We start from the raw sequence: 17,027 nt of genomic DNA on the forward strand, positions 1-17,027 counted from the left end.
ATATTCATGCCGATTCCATCCTCCAGAGGCAACCCAACACCTAGACCGTGGGTCAGTGAAGACGGGACCCTGGCTGTGGAGTGGTAGGTTATCGAAGGACATGCTGGGGGGCTACTGTTTGGAAAGTTGAATAGCCCTGGCTAGTGTGGCTCAGTGGATTGAGTGCTGGCCTGCGATCCAAAGGGTCGCTGGTTCGATTCCCTGTCAGGGCACATGCCTGGATTGTGGGCCAGGTCCCCAGTCGGGGGCACACAAGAGGCAACCACACGTGGATGTTTCCCTTTCTCCCTCCCTTCCCCTCTCTAAAAATAAATAAATAAAATATTTTTATCTTAAAATGAAAAACTAAATAGATGTATTCCTTCCCTGGTTCCACTTGTTGGGAACCAGTGAGAAAGAGTACAATTATAGTAAACTATGCTTTTGAAAGTATGACTTCCTACTGTAACTAATCTTGCTATAAGCAAAACATTTTAACATTTTTAAAGACTGATTTATTTATTTTTAGAGAGGAGAAGGGAGGGAGAAAGAGAGGGAGAGAAACATCTATGTGTCGTTGCCTCTCACGAGTTCTGTAGAAATGGGTTAAGATATATATTAGTCTGCAGACTTTGGATAGGGAAAATAGGGAAAACAGTAGTGGAGGCAGCGTGAGCAGCACTTAAAAATTCGATGTTAAACTTCCACAGTCTTGGAGAAACATCTTTATTTAAGTCAAATAAATAGATGGGGGGAAAATTATGGTAGTAACTTCACACAAAGATACAAGACCAAACTTAGAATTACTTGTGCAAGTTATTCAGAATGGAACACAATTCCTCAAGGGCTAATGATTAGCACAAAAAATACGTGATTATATTACTTGCTTTTCGATTGACATTTACTCGTTTACAGTAAGATCCCACGCTTCCAAGTACAAGTCACAGTGCGAGACCACTCCTGCCCCCTCTGGTGTACAGCTAGGAGGACAAATGTTAATATACTACAAGCCTTTCTTTGTTTACAATTCTAAAATTGTCTTACCACTTTTTACTAGCACAGATATCAACAGGTTCATTTCCAGGGGTGTCCAACCTTTTGGCATCTCTGGGCCACACTGGAAGAAGAGTGGTCTTGGGCCATGCATTAAATACATTGTGACACATCACCACACACACACACAAAACTCAAAATGTTTTAAGTAAACTTAGGATTTTATGGTAGGCCACGTTCATAGCCATCCTGAGCCACCCACAGGCTGCAGGTTTGGACACCTCTGATTAGTATACAGTCTAAGGGAATGGAGCTAACACAGCCTGGCACTTTGGGCCCAATCTCTCATTTTTACAGACATGGATCCCGGATTCCAGAATGACAGCCAGATCACTGTCCCCAGCCTCGGATGGGCAGGCATGTGGCATTGGGCACTGCAGAAGCTGTTTGCCTCAGCTTCTTGGGTCACGCTATGCCTCGTGCCTTACACATTTTTATAACATCTCTAGATGTATAGGTAAGCCCAGGTACCTGCTATCAACTTCGCTCCCCACTGCAGACGCTTTAGTTTTAAATCTGTCTTCTAAATCCTGACAAGGACATTTGGTTTTGGACTGTTACATCAAGATCAAGCTATCTGAACGAGGAAAGTCAAAAGCTTATTCTCAATTTTGAAAATAAAGGTATTTATTTCAAGGTTATCAATAAAGCACTTACAACTATTCCTAAGCAAATATTGATCTATTGATAATTCTAAGAAACTGAATGTGCTATTTCTAACTATAGAAGTAATTTCATTAGGTTTAGATAAATTGAGACTACAAGTAAAACTTTTCCAGGCTATTTAATCAAGTAACTTACGACGTACACATTCCTGAGTATACCCCACTGTGGTAACATTGTTTATTTCCGAATTTTTCTGCATTCAGCTTAAAAGGTGTTTCTTCCCAAGAAACTGGACTTTTCTGTCAAATGCACTGGATCGAATAGGAGAATTGGGTTCATAAAATGGATTCATTGCAAACTAGGAAAGAAGAAAGTATTAGTGAGTTTGTCAGAGTAGAAAGGCTGACAAATCATAGGTCTTTAACTTTTTTTGAGTTTGAAATTAAAAGAAATCATCAGACATTCAAAGCAAAAGTCTGAAAACTACACTTTTCATTTTAAGTTCCCACGAAAATGTTCCACTGTTAAATAGTACCTTCCCCTTAAAGAAATTTTTGGCTTGGTGTTTCAGTTTTGTGCAGAACCTGTGATTGCATGATAAGTGTTGCCTATGTAAGTGAAATTAACTTTCAGGCTTCACCCTGTGTGTGAAATACTAATCTCCTTACATTCATTGCTAACATGTGGATCAATCTGTAAGGCCCTTTGGCTACATAAAATACACACTAAAAATCTGCCATTTGCTCAGAGATAAGAAAAAGCTATATCTCATTGATCCTACGTTACTCTTGTGTGGTAATTTTTTTAATCAGGTTTTTAATTCTCTCCTTTAATGTTAAGGCTAATTGATTAGTCTGATAAAGTAATGAGTATATCATAACATGTCAGAAAATTAGTAATAACAAATGGAATCACTCATGAGGAAAGGAGTTACCAATTTTTACACTTTAATCACTTTTTCACCTTTGTAAGAGGGCTAAATATTCTTATTTGCTACTGCTGACTAGGAATATTGACTGTTAGCTGTGCTGAGATGCAAAAAAACCCTGTTCAAATACAGAGCAGTTAAATTAAGAACATACTGTTGTTTGCACTGCAGTTTAACCGCTGCTGTCCTATTATTTTTTTTTCCAATTAAGTATTAAGAAATGTGGGTGGCACTGTTCTCCTTGAGTAACTATTTGATAATGTATGAATCACTTCCCACTTGTTTATGATCTTATTCTTGAATTGTAAATTATATTTGAAGTATGTGGGAAACATTTTAGATTAAAATTATAAAGCAATTTCCCTTATGGAGAATACTGCTCTCTCCCCAGGAAAATCAACTATATGCACCAAAAGGGGGAGAAAGAAATCAATTTACAAGTAACCACCATGAGTTCTTTTCCTAGATACCTGTTAACCTGGTGATGAAGGCTTGCCTGATGAGGGAGCTTCAGGGATGGTTTTGACCAAGGAAGGGCCATTCTGGGATGAAAACTGTACTATAAAGGCCTCACTACAACAGGCCAGTTCCCTGACAAAATTTGAAACCCTCTTGATAAGCAGATTTAAAAAGTTATAGAACATACCATACCTTTATGTATAAATCATAGACATCAGTAAAGAAGTTCTTTATTCCATCTTCTTGCCTTATGTCATGAAGCATAATAAATCTCATATGTGAAATAATTAAGGTATAATCTCAGAAATGAAAAACGAAAAGCAATCAGTTGGTACAATATTCTTCAGATAAGTGACATGCAGTGTATTCTGCGATGGAAAAGTTGAACACAGACTGGGTTCAAAGTTAGGTTAGTTTTATCTTAGAACATAATCTTTGAAAGTTAAAAATAACTATAGGATAAGCCACCCTTGATAGGGTTAAGATAAACCTTAGTTTTATATATGAGATTTGGTTTTAAAATAATGTTAAACAAAATATATATTTTTTTTCCCTAAAAAGAAAAATGTAGCCCCGTAAATGGCAGTTTTTACCTGACACTTTGAAGTTCACAGACTCAGCCTGGCATCTGTGTCCCATGGTCTAGTTTGTTCCCCCCGCCTTTCGTTAGCTATCTTTATTGAAAAGGGAAGGATATGACCTGCAGTAACAAATGCTGAAACAAACCACTCATTGAACTTGTCCACAGTTTTCAAGTACATGTTGTTGGACAGCCACATGTTCTCATCTACCAGGTCGAGGGCAGCGTGAGCTATGAACTGGTTCAGGTGACGATGATCATCCTAGACGACAGTGTGAGCAGCGCCAGATTAATGTTTCCATAGAGCATCAAGAAAGGCAACATTCCCTGTAAATTCTACATAGTTTTTCTTGCGGGGGGAGGGGGAGGGCACTTTCTGCTTTTATTTCACTTATTACTGGCATGAGATTTATGAAAGACCTTGAGTGTTTTCATATCATAGTCTACTTTTAAATTTAGTATCTAAAACTCAACAAATAGAAACAGCCAATTATAATATAGTAATTATAATATTAATGAACTGTGTTCATGAAACTAGATTTTTAAAATTTTGCAAGGAAGCTACCAGTTTCTGTAACCTTTTAAGTGTGTGAAAAAAATTACTGCATTGAAAGGAAAAAACAGATTCTTTCAAGAAGCTTGTATCTTTAGAGGAAGACAGCTACAGAGAGGTGCTGTTGGCACAGGCGTCAAGGAGGGGGGAGGGGGAGGCTTCCTATGCAGTGACACCTGGTGAGCGGTGATGACAGGCGAGGAGGTGGCACTCCTGAGGGGCTGGCATATGCCTCTTGCAGGTGTAAGTTTACATGACGGGGGTCCCTGAGAGTGGCAGGAGGCCCTGCCCAGCCCCTGTGAGCAGCGGGTCACCTGTGTGACAGCAGAAGACAGCCCTGGCAGAGGTGGGCTTGTCCTTCTCATGGGCTGAAATGGCTTCGCTGGAGAAGGTGGCCACGTTCCATCCACCACAATGTGGAGAGGGAAATCGCAACCCGGAGTGTGGTCTTACTACTGTGCAATTCTTCCTTTCAAAGTGCATTTTTCAAACACCTCTTTTATGGGTTGAATTATGCCCCACACCTTCCCCATCCCTAGGCTGGAGTCCTAACCCTCAGTACCTTAGAATGTGACCTTATGGGGAAAGAGTGTCCTTGCAGACGTAACTAAACATGAGGTCATGCTAGAGTAGAGTGGACCCCTGATCCAATGGGACCGGTGTCCTCATAAAAGGGACTTTGGACAGACACACCCAGGGAGAATGCCACGTGAAGACTGGCGTTCTGCTGCCAGGAGCCAAGGAACTACCAGAAGCTAGGAGGGGGCCCCGAACAGGCCCTTCCCTAGCAGCTCCCCTGCCCGGGCGGCGCGGCCCTGCCGACCCTTGATCTTGGACTTCTGGCCTCCCGAACTGTGAGACAAGCCATGTCCGTTGTTCTAAGCCACCCAGTTTTTGGCACTCCGTCACGGTGGCCCTAGGAAGCTAACACAACCTCTGCTGAGGACGCTGTCCCCGTGACTGGGCTGGAGGAAGGCTGCCAGTTGCCCTGGAATCCCTTGCACAGCTAAAGCGTGTTTACTTTACTCCCGTTGCCATGATGCAGCTAATTCAATCCTTAGAGAAATGGAGGTATTTTTGTGTCTGGCTTACAGCAGCATTTTCCATTACTTTACACCGATGGTCCATCCTGAGAGAGCAGGAGAAAACTGTAGAAATGCTTTCAGAAGTAAGTGGTAGCAGGAAAGAAAAGCCTAGATACGTACTGCTTTATGTACCACCAGCCCACTGGAGTGCATGGGAACTATATTTAAGTAGCTGTGTAACGCAAAGCAACTATTGCGACAGAGGTGCCTCAAACCAAAGCTTTAATGAGCAGTGTGCTCATAGGGATGTGGGACAATAACGTAGCAACAACACCTGGTAGGGTGATCACTTAAATTTCTATCATATTTTGGTGGCAAGATCTGAATAGTTGAAGCATCATACACTGGACTGGACAATATGCATTATAATTAATTTCAAAACTCAATTCCTGTCTTAACATTAAAGCTTATTTTTGGAGGTTGGGAGGGACACAGCGCAACTCCTCAGCATGGGTTAGCACAGAAAGACGGCAGGGGCCCAGCTGTTCTCATGTCAGCTCCGTTCACTCTGAGTGGCAATAAGTTCTCCAGCCAAGCTCATTTCTTCAGAACCATGCTGGACAACAAGGAAGTTGGGTGTGTCAATGGGGAGGAGAGCGGGGTACCGCCCAGCCAGCAGATAATGTAGAAGGCCACTGAAAACGGCCCTAGCCTCAGGGGCAACAGGAAAACATGTAAGTGAGGGTCTCTCTTAACCCTTCTAGATGATCTACTACATATGTCCTGATGAAAAATGTGATTTGCTGGGACAGAATGGGCTTTCATGGCATTTCAAGGCAGCAACAACTGTTCTTTCAAGCCCACTATGGGTGGACCGTGTTTCTATGTGCTTAAGGAGTAGCTTTTTCTAAGGGTGTACAGTGAGCTGCAGACGGGGTAAAAAAAAAACCCAGAGCGTCCTGCTAGTACATGCTAAGTGTGTGCTGAATTAAAGGGGGGAGAAACAATTCAGAGGACATTCCCTGGCTGGCTTCTATCAACCCGTGGGACAGCAGAGCAAGCCTCATTTAATTGTGGTGCATTCCAGTTACCTCATCTGTCCAGATCTCTTCCAGTTCTAAAATCATATTACACCACTATCATTACCAGAGCCTAGCAATTCTTGTGGGACTTTTTTTAAGGTTCCATACGCACTTTGGATTCTGCTTTTCCAGCTGGCAAAAACTCCATTTCAAACACTGGATTATCATGGTGGCCAACAATTACAAAGTAGAAGCTTCCAGACATTGTCTTCAATATATGGCCCCTAATGAAATGAAAATAAGACATAATTTTAGTATAAAATACTGAAAAGCAAAATTCATTAACAGGAAGTCTAAAATTCATTTTTTTTACTTAACCCTGTCGTTGCAGAAAAGGCCACTAAGCTTGGCCTGCTTTCCAGGATACTACTATAGATAGATGGCTTTTGGACTATACAGGTTTATACCTGCAATGTGCCCTGTAGAATCCAGTACTATATTTTCATAGGAAAACTGGAAGGCCTCTAATATAAAATCATACTTTCACATATTAGGATTAGAGTAAGCTGGGCTATACTTGGACTGGACTCGTAGTTAGCATTAGCACTAACACCTGGAAGGATTAATAAAGGGTGTTGATTAGGAAATAATTGGCTTGCCTTAGGAATTTTCAGGAGAGGTGGTTCCAAAGGAGCTAAAAACAGCTCTACCTCACATCATTTCACGAAGGAGAGCTACTCATAGCATTTGTCTACAGAGCATTAGCTGTATTTGTTGTCTCCTTACCTGAAGCATGTATGCTACAAATATAAGTTTCTGCAAATAAAGGAGCCTATGATAGACTGCTTCCAACACCATTTATGAGAAAGGAAGGTTTTGTGTTCTAGAAAAGATGGAAGAAATCCTTATCCAAAGGGGAAAACATTCGGAGGCCTTAGGAGGACTGGAAACCAGGGTTGATCGGTTTGCTGAAGAAATAAAACTAATAGGAAGTGGTGTTGGGGGCGGATCAGCAGTTCTGGGGCTTTCAGCACAGCACACAATCAAAATCCGGATGGCCGGATGGCCTGACATCTGTATTTGTAGCACAGAGTGTTTGGAATCAGACAAAGCTAGGTTCAAGTCTAGCTCTGCCACTTACTAGAACTGTGCGCACGCAAGCAAGGGTCCTTAATCTCCCGCTCCCCAGGTGTGTCCTTCTGAGTGAAGTAAAGATGATTCAGGTAACACTCGTAGCTCCCTCAGGGTGAGCTTCAGGATACACAACCTAATGCATGTAAAGCACCCCACACAGTGTCTGGCTCCTAGGGAGTGCTCAGTAAAGGTTCTCTAGAACACAGAGGGGCACGTGCACAGGGAGATGTGGTGCCTAGGAAGGCCTCCACACAGGGCAGGAACCTGGTTAACTAGGAGTGTGCGGTCCCGGGGAAGGCAGAAGCGAGGTGCGCCAGAGCCCAGGGCGTGCCAGGCTTCACTGGGACCCCGGCTGATTCACACAGATCACGCAACAAAAGCCCGAGAAATTGGAAATTACGTCCTAATGAATACAACATTTTGTAAAGGAAATCAGGGCACAGCTGGCACGTTTAACTCTGGAATTGGAAGGCCACGTTGGGAAACAGAGGTACACAGCAGACCCTTTTGGCACGATGAAGCAAGCAGGGTTTAAAATACGACTTGAGCCCTGGCTGGTGTGGCTCAGTGGATTGAGTGCTGGTCTGTGAACCAAGGGGTCACTGGTTCAACTCCCAGTCAGGGCACATGGCTGGGTTGCAGGCCAGGTCCCCAACAGGGAGCACGCGACAGGCAACCACAGATTGATGTTTCTCTCCCTTTATCCCTCCCTTTCCCTCTGTATAAAACTAAATAAAATCTTTTTAAAAAATAAAAAAAATAAAATACGACTTGGGGCAGGGGTTGGCACGCTAGAGCCTGCAGGCCAAATGTAACTTCATCCATCCTTTTACTGTCGTCAAAGGCTTCTTTTGCCCTTCAATGGCAGAGCTCAGCAGTTGTGACAGAGACCACTTGGCTCTTTATAGAAAAAGTTGTCCCTGTTTTAGGGGAAAAAATGAGAAAAGGGCCCAAAGAGTAAAACTGCGTAACAAAGACAAGTGGGGATGATACAAAAACTCGGAGGACTGGCAAAGATTCTCAAGAGAAGGTGAGGGGGTGAGGGATGGGAGCTTGAAATTTTAACCAAGTCAACAATGATATCATTCATTTTTGCTGGGATAGGTTTCACAGCTGGAGTTTGCCAAGGGCAGGGCTTACTTTCTTCAGCACAAACATTTAAGACGGAGCAGAGAAAAAAAAAAAAGGCAGATACTTCCCCCTCCCTGTCGCTCATGCACATTTAAGAAGCAGTAGAAGATGATAGATGTATAAGGAAGATTACCCCCTCACACACACTCTCTCCTGTATGGAAATGCATGACTGAGAGAGAAGCATAGTGCTACGTAGTGGGAGGATAAACAGAAAGTGAACGGAAGGAAATACCCCATAAAGGTTGTATCACAAACTACACAGCGGGGCAGAACTTGAACTGCTGAGAATATGATTTCACAGAACAGCTGGAGAAGGGAAGTAACTCTATCCCATTCTGACATGGAAAAACTGAAAGGTGAAGTGGAAGGAAAAGAAAGCATACAACCCATTGTGTCAGGAAGGGAATATCTACAATCATTTAATGTTTTAGGGCTTACCAGGCCTAGGTAGTGGGCAAAAGGGAGACACTCTGTAGAATTCTGTGCTGTCCTGCATATGGAAATTTCTGCGAGAATGGACATGTTCTATACCAGCGCTGTCCAATGTGGCAGCCACTGGAGGCTAATGAGCATTTCAAATGTGGCGAGTGTGTCTGCAGAACTGAATGTGAAATTTTATTTAATTTAATTGATTAAAATTTAAACAGCCACATGTGGTTCATGGATATCGTATTGGGCAGTGCAGGTCTAGATCAATGGACTTGAAACCTTTTTTTTTTTTTTTTAAAGTACTGGGATCTCTTGCACCTTCCCTCCACCCCTGAAGTATTACTTCAAGTCCAATATGTGACACAATCCATATAAAGTAACTGCTGTGTTTGTGTGAATTGTGTATGTGTCTGCTAAACTTTCCCATCACCTCAAATAGGGGCCCTTCCAGCATCTCCAAGGAAGACTAGTTGTCGAGGTGTGGAGGAGGTAGCTACACGGAACTTGGCAATGGATTAAACTGGGGAACTGAGGATGTTTCCAAATGTGTGGCTATGGTGATCAGGCAGAATAGCAAGATGTGATGCTATTTACTGAGAAAAGAAGGGAAGAGGGATGAGAGTGAACATGTCAGTTTTGAACATGTGGTGGTAGCCAGAATAGCCCCCGCCTTCCCCCACCAAGATGCCCACATCCTAATCTTGGGAACCTGTGAATGTTAATTTACAAGGTAAAGGGAATCCAGGCTACAGGTGGGACTAAGATTGTTCCTCAGCTGACCCTAAGGCAAGGAGTCAATCCTGGACTACGCAGGTGGATCCAATGCAATCACAAGGGGCTTTAAAATGGAAGGAGGAGGCACGAGAGGAAGGGCGGGGGGTGGAACGGGACCATGACTACAGATGGCTGATGGGAGGGTGCCATGTTGCTGACTTTGAAGACGGAGGAAGGGGCCTCCAGTCACAGAATATGGGCAGCCTCTAGAAGCTGCAAAGGGCAAAGAAGCAGATTCTTTCTTCCCAAGAGCCTCCAGAAGGGACTGTACCCTCCTGAGACGTGGATTTCAGCCCAGGGAGACCCATGTCGGACTTCTATGCTACCGAACTGTAAAGTAATACATTTATGTTGTTTCAAGCCACTACATTTGTGGTAATTTGTTACAGCAGTAGTAGGAAACTAGCACACATGTGAAAGCTGGAAAAAAAAACCCTTGTAGGTATGAGAGAGAAAAGGAAATACTCAAGAAGTGCCAGCAAAATGGTAGAAAGTGCATCCTACAGAGTGGGGACAACAGAAGTTCATTTACTGAGAAAACGGGTTCCCAAGCACTGCGGGTAAGGTTGGGGCGGGGCAGTGGTGCGGCAAGATGAAGCTGCTTAGAGCGATGATGGGGATGGGAGTCGGCAAAACAGGGGCTGTGGTTTTTTCCAGCCTGAGTCCCTAACACCCAGCCTGGGACAAAACAAGCGCTCAATGTTTGCAGAATGGAACTGTGAGGAGGGGGCTGTAGTTTACACAGTGGGGGATGACCCTGGAATCCAGGAAAGGGGATGCAGGAATGGGGAGGATTAAGTAGCCCAGCTGAAGCCCTGTGAGGGATGAAGCCGGGGTGTCAGAGGCCTCAGCACTGAGAGCCGAAGCCAGTGTTCAAGTGGTAACAGCACCTTAGTGAGAAGCTGCTGAAGTTGTTACTTAAGGAGATCCTCCATTACAAGGGACAGGGCTTGCTGGCTGCAGGGAGGGGAGCCAGGACTCTCTCGCCGGTGTTGAAAACCACAGCTGTCTCTGGTAGCTAGGGGGATTTGAGCTGCTTTTCGCAGAGAGGCAGCAAAAGAAATTAAGGTGGTGCTTCAAGGAGCTCTGGACTACCTTGAACTCACAGAGGACGTGCACATAATGTAAGAACTAGGGCACTAACTAGTAATGAACACAGAAATGAGACCTGGGACCAGAAACCTGTGAGGCTGGCCTCAGAGGGCAAAAGCCCAAAATGGGCTGAACTGTGTGGAATATATCAAGCCTTTTTAGGCTACAGTCAAGAAAAAGCACGGGATAAAGGTCGACTGCTTCAAGCACCTGGTATACAAATAACAGGACACAGGCCTGCTGAACTTCAGTTTTCTCAAAGAGAATGATTTTCAAACAGCAAATGTGATAGAAACAAGGTTACGCAAGCTATGAACCTCAGGATGGAGATATTTTTAAATAATCTAAACATTTCAATAAACACAACTCCTCAGGTGTTAGTAAACTACATATCTTGGACTAACAAATGTGATTATATATCCAGTGATCAGTGACAATTGAGAAGTCGCAAGAACAGAAAAGAGCCATATCATTAGAAATAGGTAAGTGTTATTCCTATTTTCCGAAACAAAAAAGCTTATCTCCTAGTCTATAATTGGGTACTTTCAAAGAAATTAAAACACCAAGAGGAATACATATTAAATGGCCATCTTTGGTCAGATGCCATGCTAGGAGTTTTCATTATACATTAGGTCATTAAATGCGAATCCCTAGACAAAAACAGGAGGTTGTTATTCATTCATGTACACCTGGTTATGCTGAGAACAGGTCATACTAAACTTGGAAGAGAAACACAGGAGCCAGTAAGTCCTTTGGGGAAGTAATTTGGTATCTCCCTAAAAATTAAATTAGAGGCCTTTAGCTTGGATGACAACACAGAGTCTATGGTAAGCCCAGAGCTACAACAGTGCCGGGGGCCCAGGAAGCACTCATTATACGTTGAATAAGGGACACAACTCACAGCTGACTAGAATGCTAAAGTGCTCCAAGTCAGCAGACAGTATGGGGTCTCTGGGGAACCTTTGAAGTTGACCTTAACCTAGCCCAGCTCAACATCTGAATCAGTCACTGTGAGATGATGCCAACTTATCACATTCAAAGATAACACTCCAAGGACAGCAAATTTATTCGAAGGCAAAAGTCAAGATTCAAAAATATCTCTTCACTAGGTATGAAATTAACAAGGTAGAATTTAATAGGATGAAAAATAAAGTCCTGTACTTGGGCTTAAAAAAATGAGCTGCACAACAACAGGATGAGGAATCCTATTTTAAGAGCAACTGCAAGAACTCAAAAGTTTTCATTTACTGCAAGCTCACTAAGAGGCAGCAGCCTGATGCAGTGGTCAAAAAAAGCTAATGGAATTCTAGGCTGCACTGAGAGAAGACCATGTCCTCTTCACTAATAATATCATCTCTGGGGAATGGACTCAGTTCTGAGAATCCCATTTTAAAAGAATCAATAACTGAACTGTTCATTGGGAGGAGGGTGAGAGATAGGCTAGGGAATGTTCTGGACAAAAGCTACTGAAGGAACTGAAGGTGTTTACACTGAGGCCGGGAAAGACCTTTTGGGGAGGGAATGGTGTGCAGCACAATCTTATCGTTAAAGACGATACGCTGCCTAATGGAAAAGGAATTTGACTGGGGATGGCAAATGGGTTTCCTTTCCTGAGCCAGTTCTAATCAACTGGTAGTGGCAGCCAGGAACTGGTGCTGGGAAAGATTCTGAGACTAAGTGTGGTCAGCGGGAAAGATTGTTGTGATCAATTGTCCACTGTCATGGGGTTGAGGAAGGGCAGGTGCCTACGGGAGTGCCGAGTATTTACTCTCTTTTCTGCTCTTCAAATCACACCTATTAAAGCCCGGATGAAGTCACAGTTCCACAGAGATGTGTCCTTCCTGGCTTGCATCTTCAACCACCTCTCCTTTTTCTAAACTTTGTCCAGTCTAAAATGCATCTTATTCTTATCCAATTCTCTGTCTATGTTTCCATTATTGCGAATTAGATTTAAGCATCTTGACTACCCGGCTCACTTTTATCTTCCTCACCGCATGCAAAGCAGGGGTACTCAAAGTTTAGCTCACTGATTCTCAATCAGTGACTTTTGCCTTCCGGAGGGTACTTGGCAATATCTGATTGTTAAAACTGGTGGGGAAGTGCTACTGGCATCTAGTGGGTGGAGACCAAGGGATGCTGCTCAGCATCCCACAGTGCCCAGGACGGAGCCCACAGCAAAGACCTTTCGGGCTCCAAATGCAACAGTGCCGCGGGTAAGGAGCCTTAGGTTAGCTGAATGACCTAGGGCAAGGCAAAAGAAACAAAGCCTCCGAGCTGGCGGACGTTTGCAGGCTGCAATGAGTGGGGTGTAATGGGATCAGCCAGCCGGGGGCTAGACGGTTTGGGCCCAGCGCCCTAGTCCGCAGCAGGATGGAGACAGGGTCAACACCCGAGTCGCCCGGGGGCCCGACGTCCCCCGGAGCATCGCCTCCTCCTCCCCGACCTTCGCTCCATTCCCTACCTGCGCGGAGACGCAGACAACGTAAATATCCAGGGAGTTCCCGCGGCAGCGACCCGCCTTCCGCAGCTTCAGTTAGCACTGCCTGACAGCTCTCGCGAGACTCGGCAGTTACGCTCTCGCGACATGTGGGTGGGGCTTCCGGCGGCAGCGTGGCGCTGGCCGGCGCGGGCGCTGCGGCGCTCCGTAATGAAGTGGTTGGGTTTGGCGGGCCTCGGGAGGGGGCGGGACCGGCTGTGAACAGAGGGGTGACGTGTGCCTCTCCTACGACGGCCTACGTTTCCCAGGCCTCCTCGGTCGCTGTCTCCGCCCTCCCCTTGGCTGTGAGAGTGGCCCTAGCGCCCGGCGCACGGCACCGCCCACCCGTTAGAGCCCGAAGGAAGGAAGTACGTTTCTCTGCCTGAGTTCCTAGTTCGGAGTAGGCGGCCGCGCCTTAGGCAGCCTAGTGCCTCCCGATTCCGTGGCGCAAAGGCTGGGCTCTGAGGGCAGGGACTCCCCTCGCCCCCACCGCGAGGCGGGCTGGGCGGGGCTGACTTCGAAGGAAGCCGCCCAGTGAGGGCAGAACCAGGTAGACACCCCGGCCCCTTCTCGGGCGCGGGAGGAGGTGAAGCGTCCTGTTTGTTTTCGTTAAAGCGCCGTCCCCACCGGGCCTCTTAGGGCTTCCCCGAAGGTCAGCCACTGGTCCGTCTTCAGAAACTCACATCCCCTCTGCCGGCCAGGTAACCCGAGCCATCTTCTCTTCCAGTCCACCATGCCCCCCAAGTATGACGTGTTGACTCAAGATGAGCTGCGCAAAAGGCTGTACCAGATGTTTAAGGACCGGGGTATACTGGACACGCTCAAGGTATCAGCTCTAGGCATAGCTGTTCTCTAACTTTCACAGGTGTAACTTGTAACAGGTCGTCCCCATGTAAATCCATCCAGGTCTTGGGTTTTAAAAATAGCGCGATATATAGGTTGTACCGGTGAGTGACGCTCTGTTTCGCGTAACTCGTTACCCTGGAACAGGACTCAAATAGTTGACGAGGCTGAGTAGTCTTAGAACATATTCAGGTAGGCTTATTGGACTGACATTGACACAGAGCGAGTAACTATGAAATGAACACATTCCAGTAAGGTGAGGGTGGTTTTATGAAGCTGGTTTCTGGGTTCCTGAATTAATAAGTGTTTTTGTAATACTCACGCTCGAGTGAAGCACATTGGCCCCGTATAGAAAACATTCAACATTTGCTTACCGTAAAAGAGTTTGAGGAATTAGAACTTTTCATACCTTTCAACAGATGTGAAAGGAGATACTTCATTTGGACAGCAAATACTTATTAGTATGAATGAATAGCAAAGGAGTAGGATTACCTCAAATGTCTTTTCATTACTATATACATTTCCAAAGTGTATTTTACACTTAAAAGGGGAAATTAAGGAATAGTGAGCTTCGTACCCCCATTGTTTTTGCAACTTAAAAAGACACTTCAGACTTATCTGAAAAATACAAAAAACATAAAGGAGGAAGGTCATCTCTGATAGATCACTAAATGGCATAATGGTGGTGGGTGGGTTGGGGGTGTGTGTGTATATTCTCAGTTCAATATATGGTGAGCATTTTCCTGTGTCCTTAGAAGTTTCTTGAAATCCTCATTTTCCCTGGCACCAGGCTCGTGTTTGGATGTATGTTTAATTTATGTTGAAGTCCCCTGTAGAGTATTTAATTTGGGCAGCAAATATTTATTGGTACACTTTATATGTAAATTAACAGTAAGGAGTAGGATTAGTTCAAAGGTGTTTTCATTACTATATATTTCAGAAGTATATTTTACACTTAAAATGTTGAATAGGTTATACCCAGGTCTTCACATCCTTCAATTGCATTTCTCATTTTTTGCCTAGGATAGATTAAGTGGCATTACTTATGTTGCTGTATTACTCTTTATCCTGGAAAATCAAAGGGCATGAGCATTTCTTTTTAAGACTCTTAGCATCTTGTTCTAGAAAGATTGTAATAGTGTATATTCCACCAGCAGTTTAAGAATGCTTACCTCACTCCAATATTATTATCATGACATTTTAAAAATCAATCTAAATCCTGGGTGAGTAGGTCAGTTGGTTAGAGGCACTGTCCCAATACGACAAGGTTGCAGGTTCGATCACTGGTCAGGGCACAAACAAGAAACAGCCAGTGAATGCATAAATTGGTGGAATAACAAATTGACGTCTGTCTCCCTCTCTCCCCCTCCACCTCCCCCCTCTTCCTTTCTCTCTCTAAAATCAATCAATAAAAATAAATAATAAGAACCAATGCAAAATTGAAAATCTCTTAGTATTTATTCCTTTGATTATTAATGAGATTGCACATATTTTCTGGCCATTTTTATGTTTTCCATGGATTGGCAGTTCTTGTCTCCTGCTCATTGTTTTTAAGGGTGTTAGTGTTTTCTTATTAATATATAAGACCCTTTTAATTGAAATTATTAATCTTTTTTCCACTTTTGTGGCAATACTTCATCTCAGTGTTCAATTTTAATTTGGCTCTAAAATATTGATGTTATATTTTTAGGTGGTTAAATCTATTGATTTATTTTGCAGATTATTCTCAGTAAATTTTTCTCTACTAAGAACATGAATATTCACTTTTAAGTTTTCAAAGAGGCTTCAGTTTTTATAGTTAACACTTTAACCCACCTGGAATTAATTGTAGCGTATAATGCATTTTAATACACTTTCTAATGTGGAATGCCCCTTGAGTTCCTTGGCATGGCATTTTTTTTTCTGTGTTTCTGGATTAGATTTTGAGAGTGTTTCACTTCCTGTCTGTAGTCACAATGGACACTAATCCTTTCTGAGCTGTCCTTGGTGGGTTTGGTGTTGGGATTGTGTTAGCCTTGTATGCTCTGCAGCTGCAGTGCATCGTTTGCAGCTGGCTGTTATTTCTGGAATTCCGGCTTGATCAGTAGCAGGGCAGAGTTTTACTCTCTCTGAGCTAATTTTTTCCCTCAGTTCAATGACTGTGGCGTGGAGGAGTTCTAAGTTTTAAAACTTGCTAAATTTTTTAGTGGCCTAGGCTCATATTCTGTCTGGATGTTGGAAAAGAATTTGTATTTATTGTTTAGTACAAAGTCATAGATATTAAATGGAGTTTATGAAATCTTTTCCAGATTTTGAGGCTACTCGATCTGTCAATTTCTGAGAGAGATGTGCTGAGGATTCCTAAGACTCTTTTTCTCCCACTTCCCCTTCCCCCACAATGATTGTACTTAGTATTTTTATCTTAGGGACAATGCAAGGTTTAATTCTGAACAGATTTTCCTCTTTGCATTGGCTGCTGGAAAGCCCAGCCAGTTTTGCAGTTCCTTCTAGCAAGTGCTCGATGGCATGTTTTTTGTATTAGTCAAGATGGGAATTAATCTATACTGTCGTTTCATTTTTTTTCTACTCTTCCTTTTTTAAAAAATACATTTTTTAAAGATTTTATTTATTTATTTTTAGAGGGGAAGGGAGAAGAGGGAGAGAAACATCAATGTGTGGTTGCCCCCTGTGCACCCTCTACTGGGGACCTGGCCCACAACCCAGGCATGTGCCCTGACTGGGAATTGAACCAGCAACCCTTTGATTCACAGGCCAGCACTCAATCTACTGAACCACACCAGCTAGGGATCTTCTTTTCCTTTTAACCTGCCTATGTCACTCCTTTAAATTTTATCCTATTTCAGTACTTATTTATAAGACTGAATCACTTTTTATCACTTAAGCTGGATCTAAATATATTACTTCCTTAGTGTGTTACAAATCTAGTTAAACCACCTCTAAA

The 17,027-nt window shown here is 43.6% G+C and overlaps 2 protein-coding genes across 4 annotated transcripts in view; one reads left to right on the top strand and one right to left on the bottom strand.

Moving 5' to 3' along the window:
* Positions 1–1,631: 1,631 nt before the first annotated feature.
* On the bottom strand, positions 1,632–13,325 carry TRAPPC2 (trafficking protein particle complex subunit 2). The gene is made up of 5 exons (XM_054581063.1): positions 13,229–13,325; positions 6,378–6,489; positions 3,719–3,867; positions 3,218–3,299; positions 1,632–1,996 (listed from the first exon to the last, which is right to left on the bottom strand). Exons 2-5 carry the CDS (start codon positions 6,468–6,470, stop codon positions 1,898–1,900), a joined length of 423 nt encoding a protein of 140 aa, XP_054437038.1. The 5' UTR covers positions 6,471–6,489; positions 13,229–13,325; the 3' UTR covers positions 1,632–1,897.
* Positions 13,326–13,549: 224 nt separating this feature from the next.
* Positions 13,550–17,027, top strand: part of OFD1 (OFD1 centriole and centriolar satellite protein) — a 36,765-nt gene continuing 33,287 nt past the window's right edge. Inside the window, exons 1-2 of one of the 3 annotated variants that reach the window (XM_054581068.1) lie at positions 13,550–13,611; positions 13,971–14,069. In XM_054581068.1, coding sequence (XP_054437043.1) covers positions 13,977–14,069 — 93 coding nt within the window. In that variant the 5' untranslated portion in view covers positions 13,550–13,611; positions 13,971–13,976. The other 2 variants (XM_054581064.1, XM_054581066.1) reach the window with 2 other exon arrangements.

This window comes from Pteronotus mesoamericanus, unplaced genomic scaffold (genome assembly GCF_021234165.1).
Source record: "Pteronotus mesoamericanus isolate MK-2021 breed Mesoamerican mustached bat unplaced genomic scaffold, CSHL_Meso_final contig_65, whole genome shotgun sequence".
NCBI classification, from domain to species: Eukaryota; Metazoa; Chordata; class Mammalia; order Chiroptera; family Mormoopidae; genus Pteronotus; species Pteronotus mesoamericanus.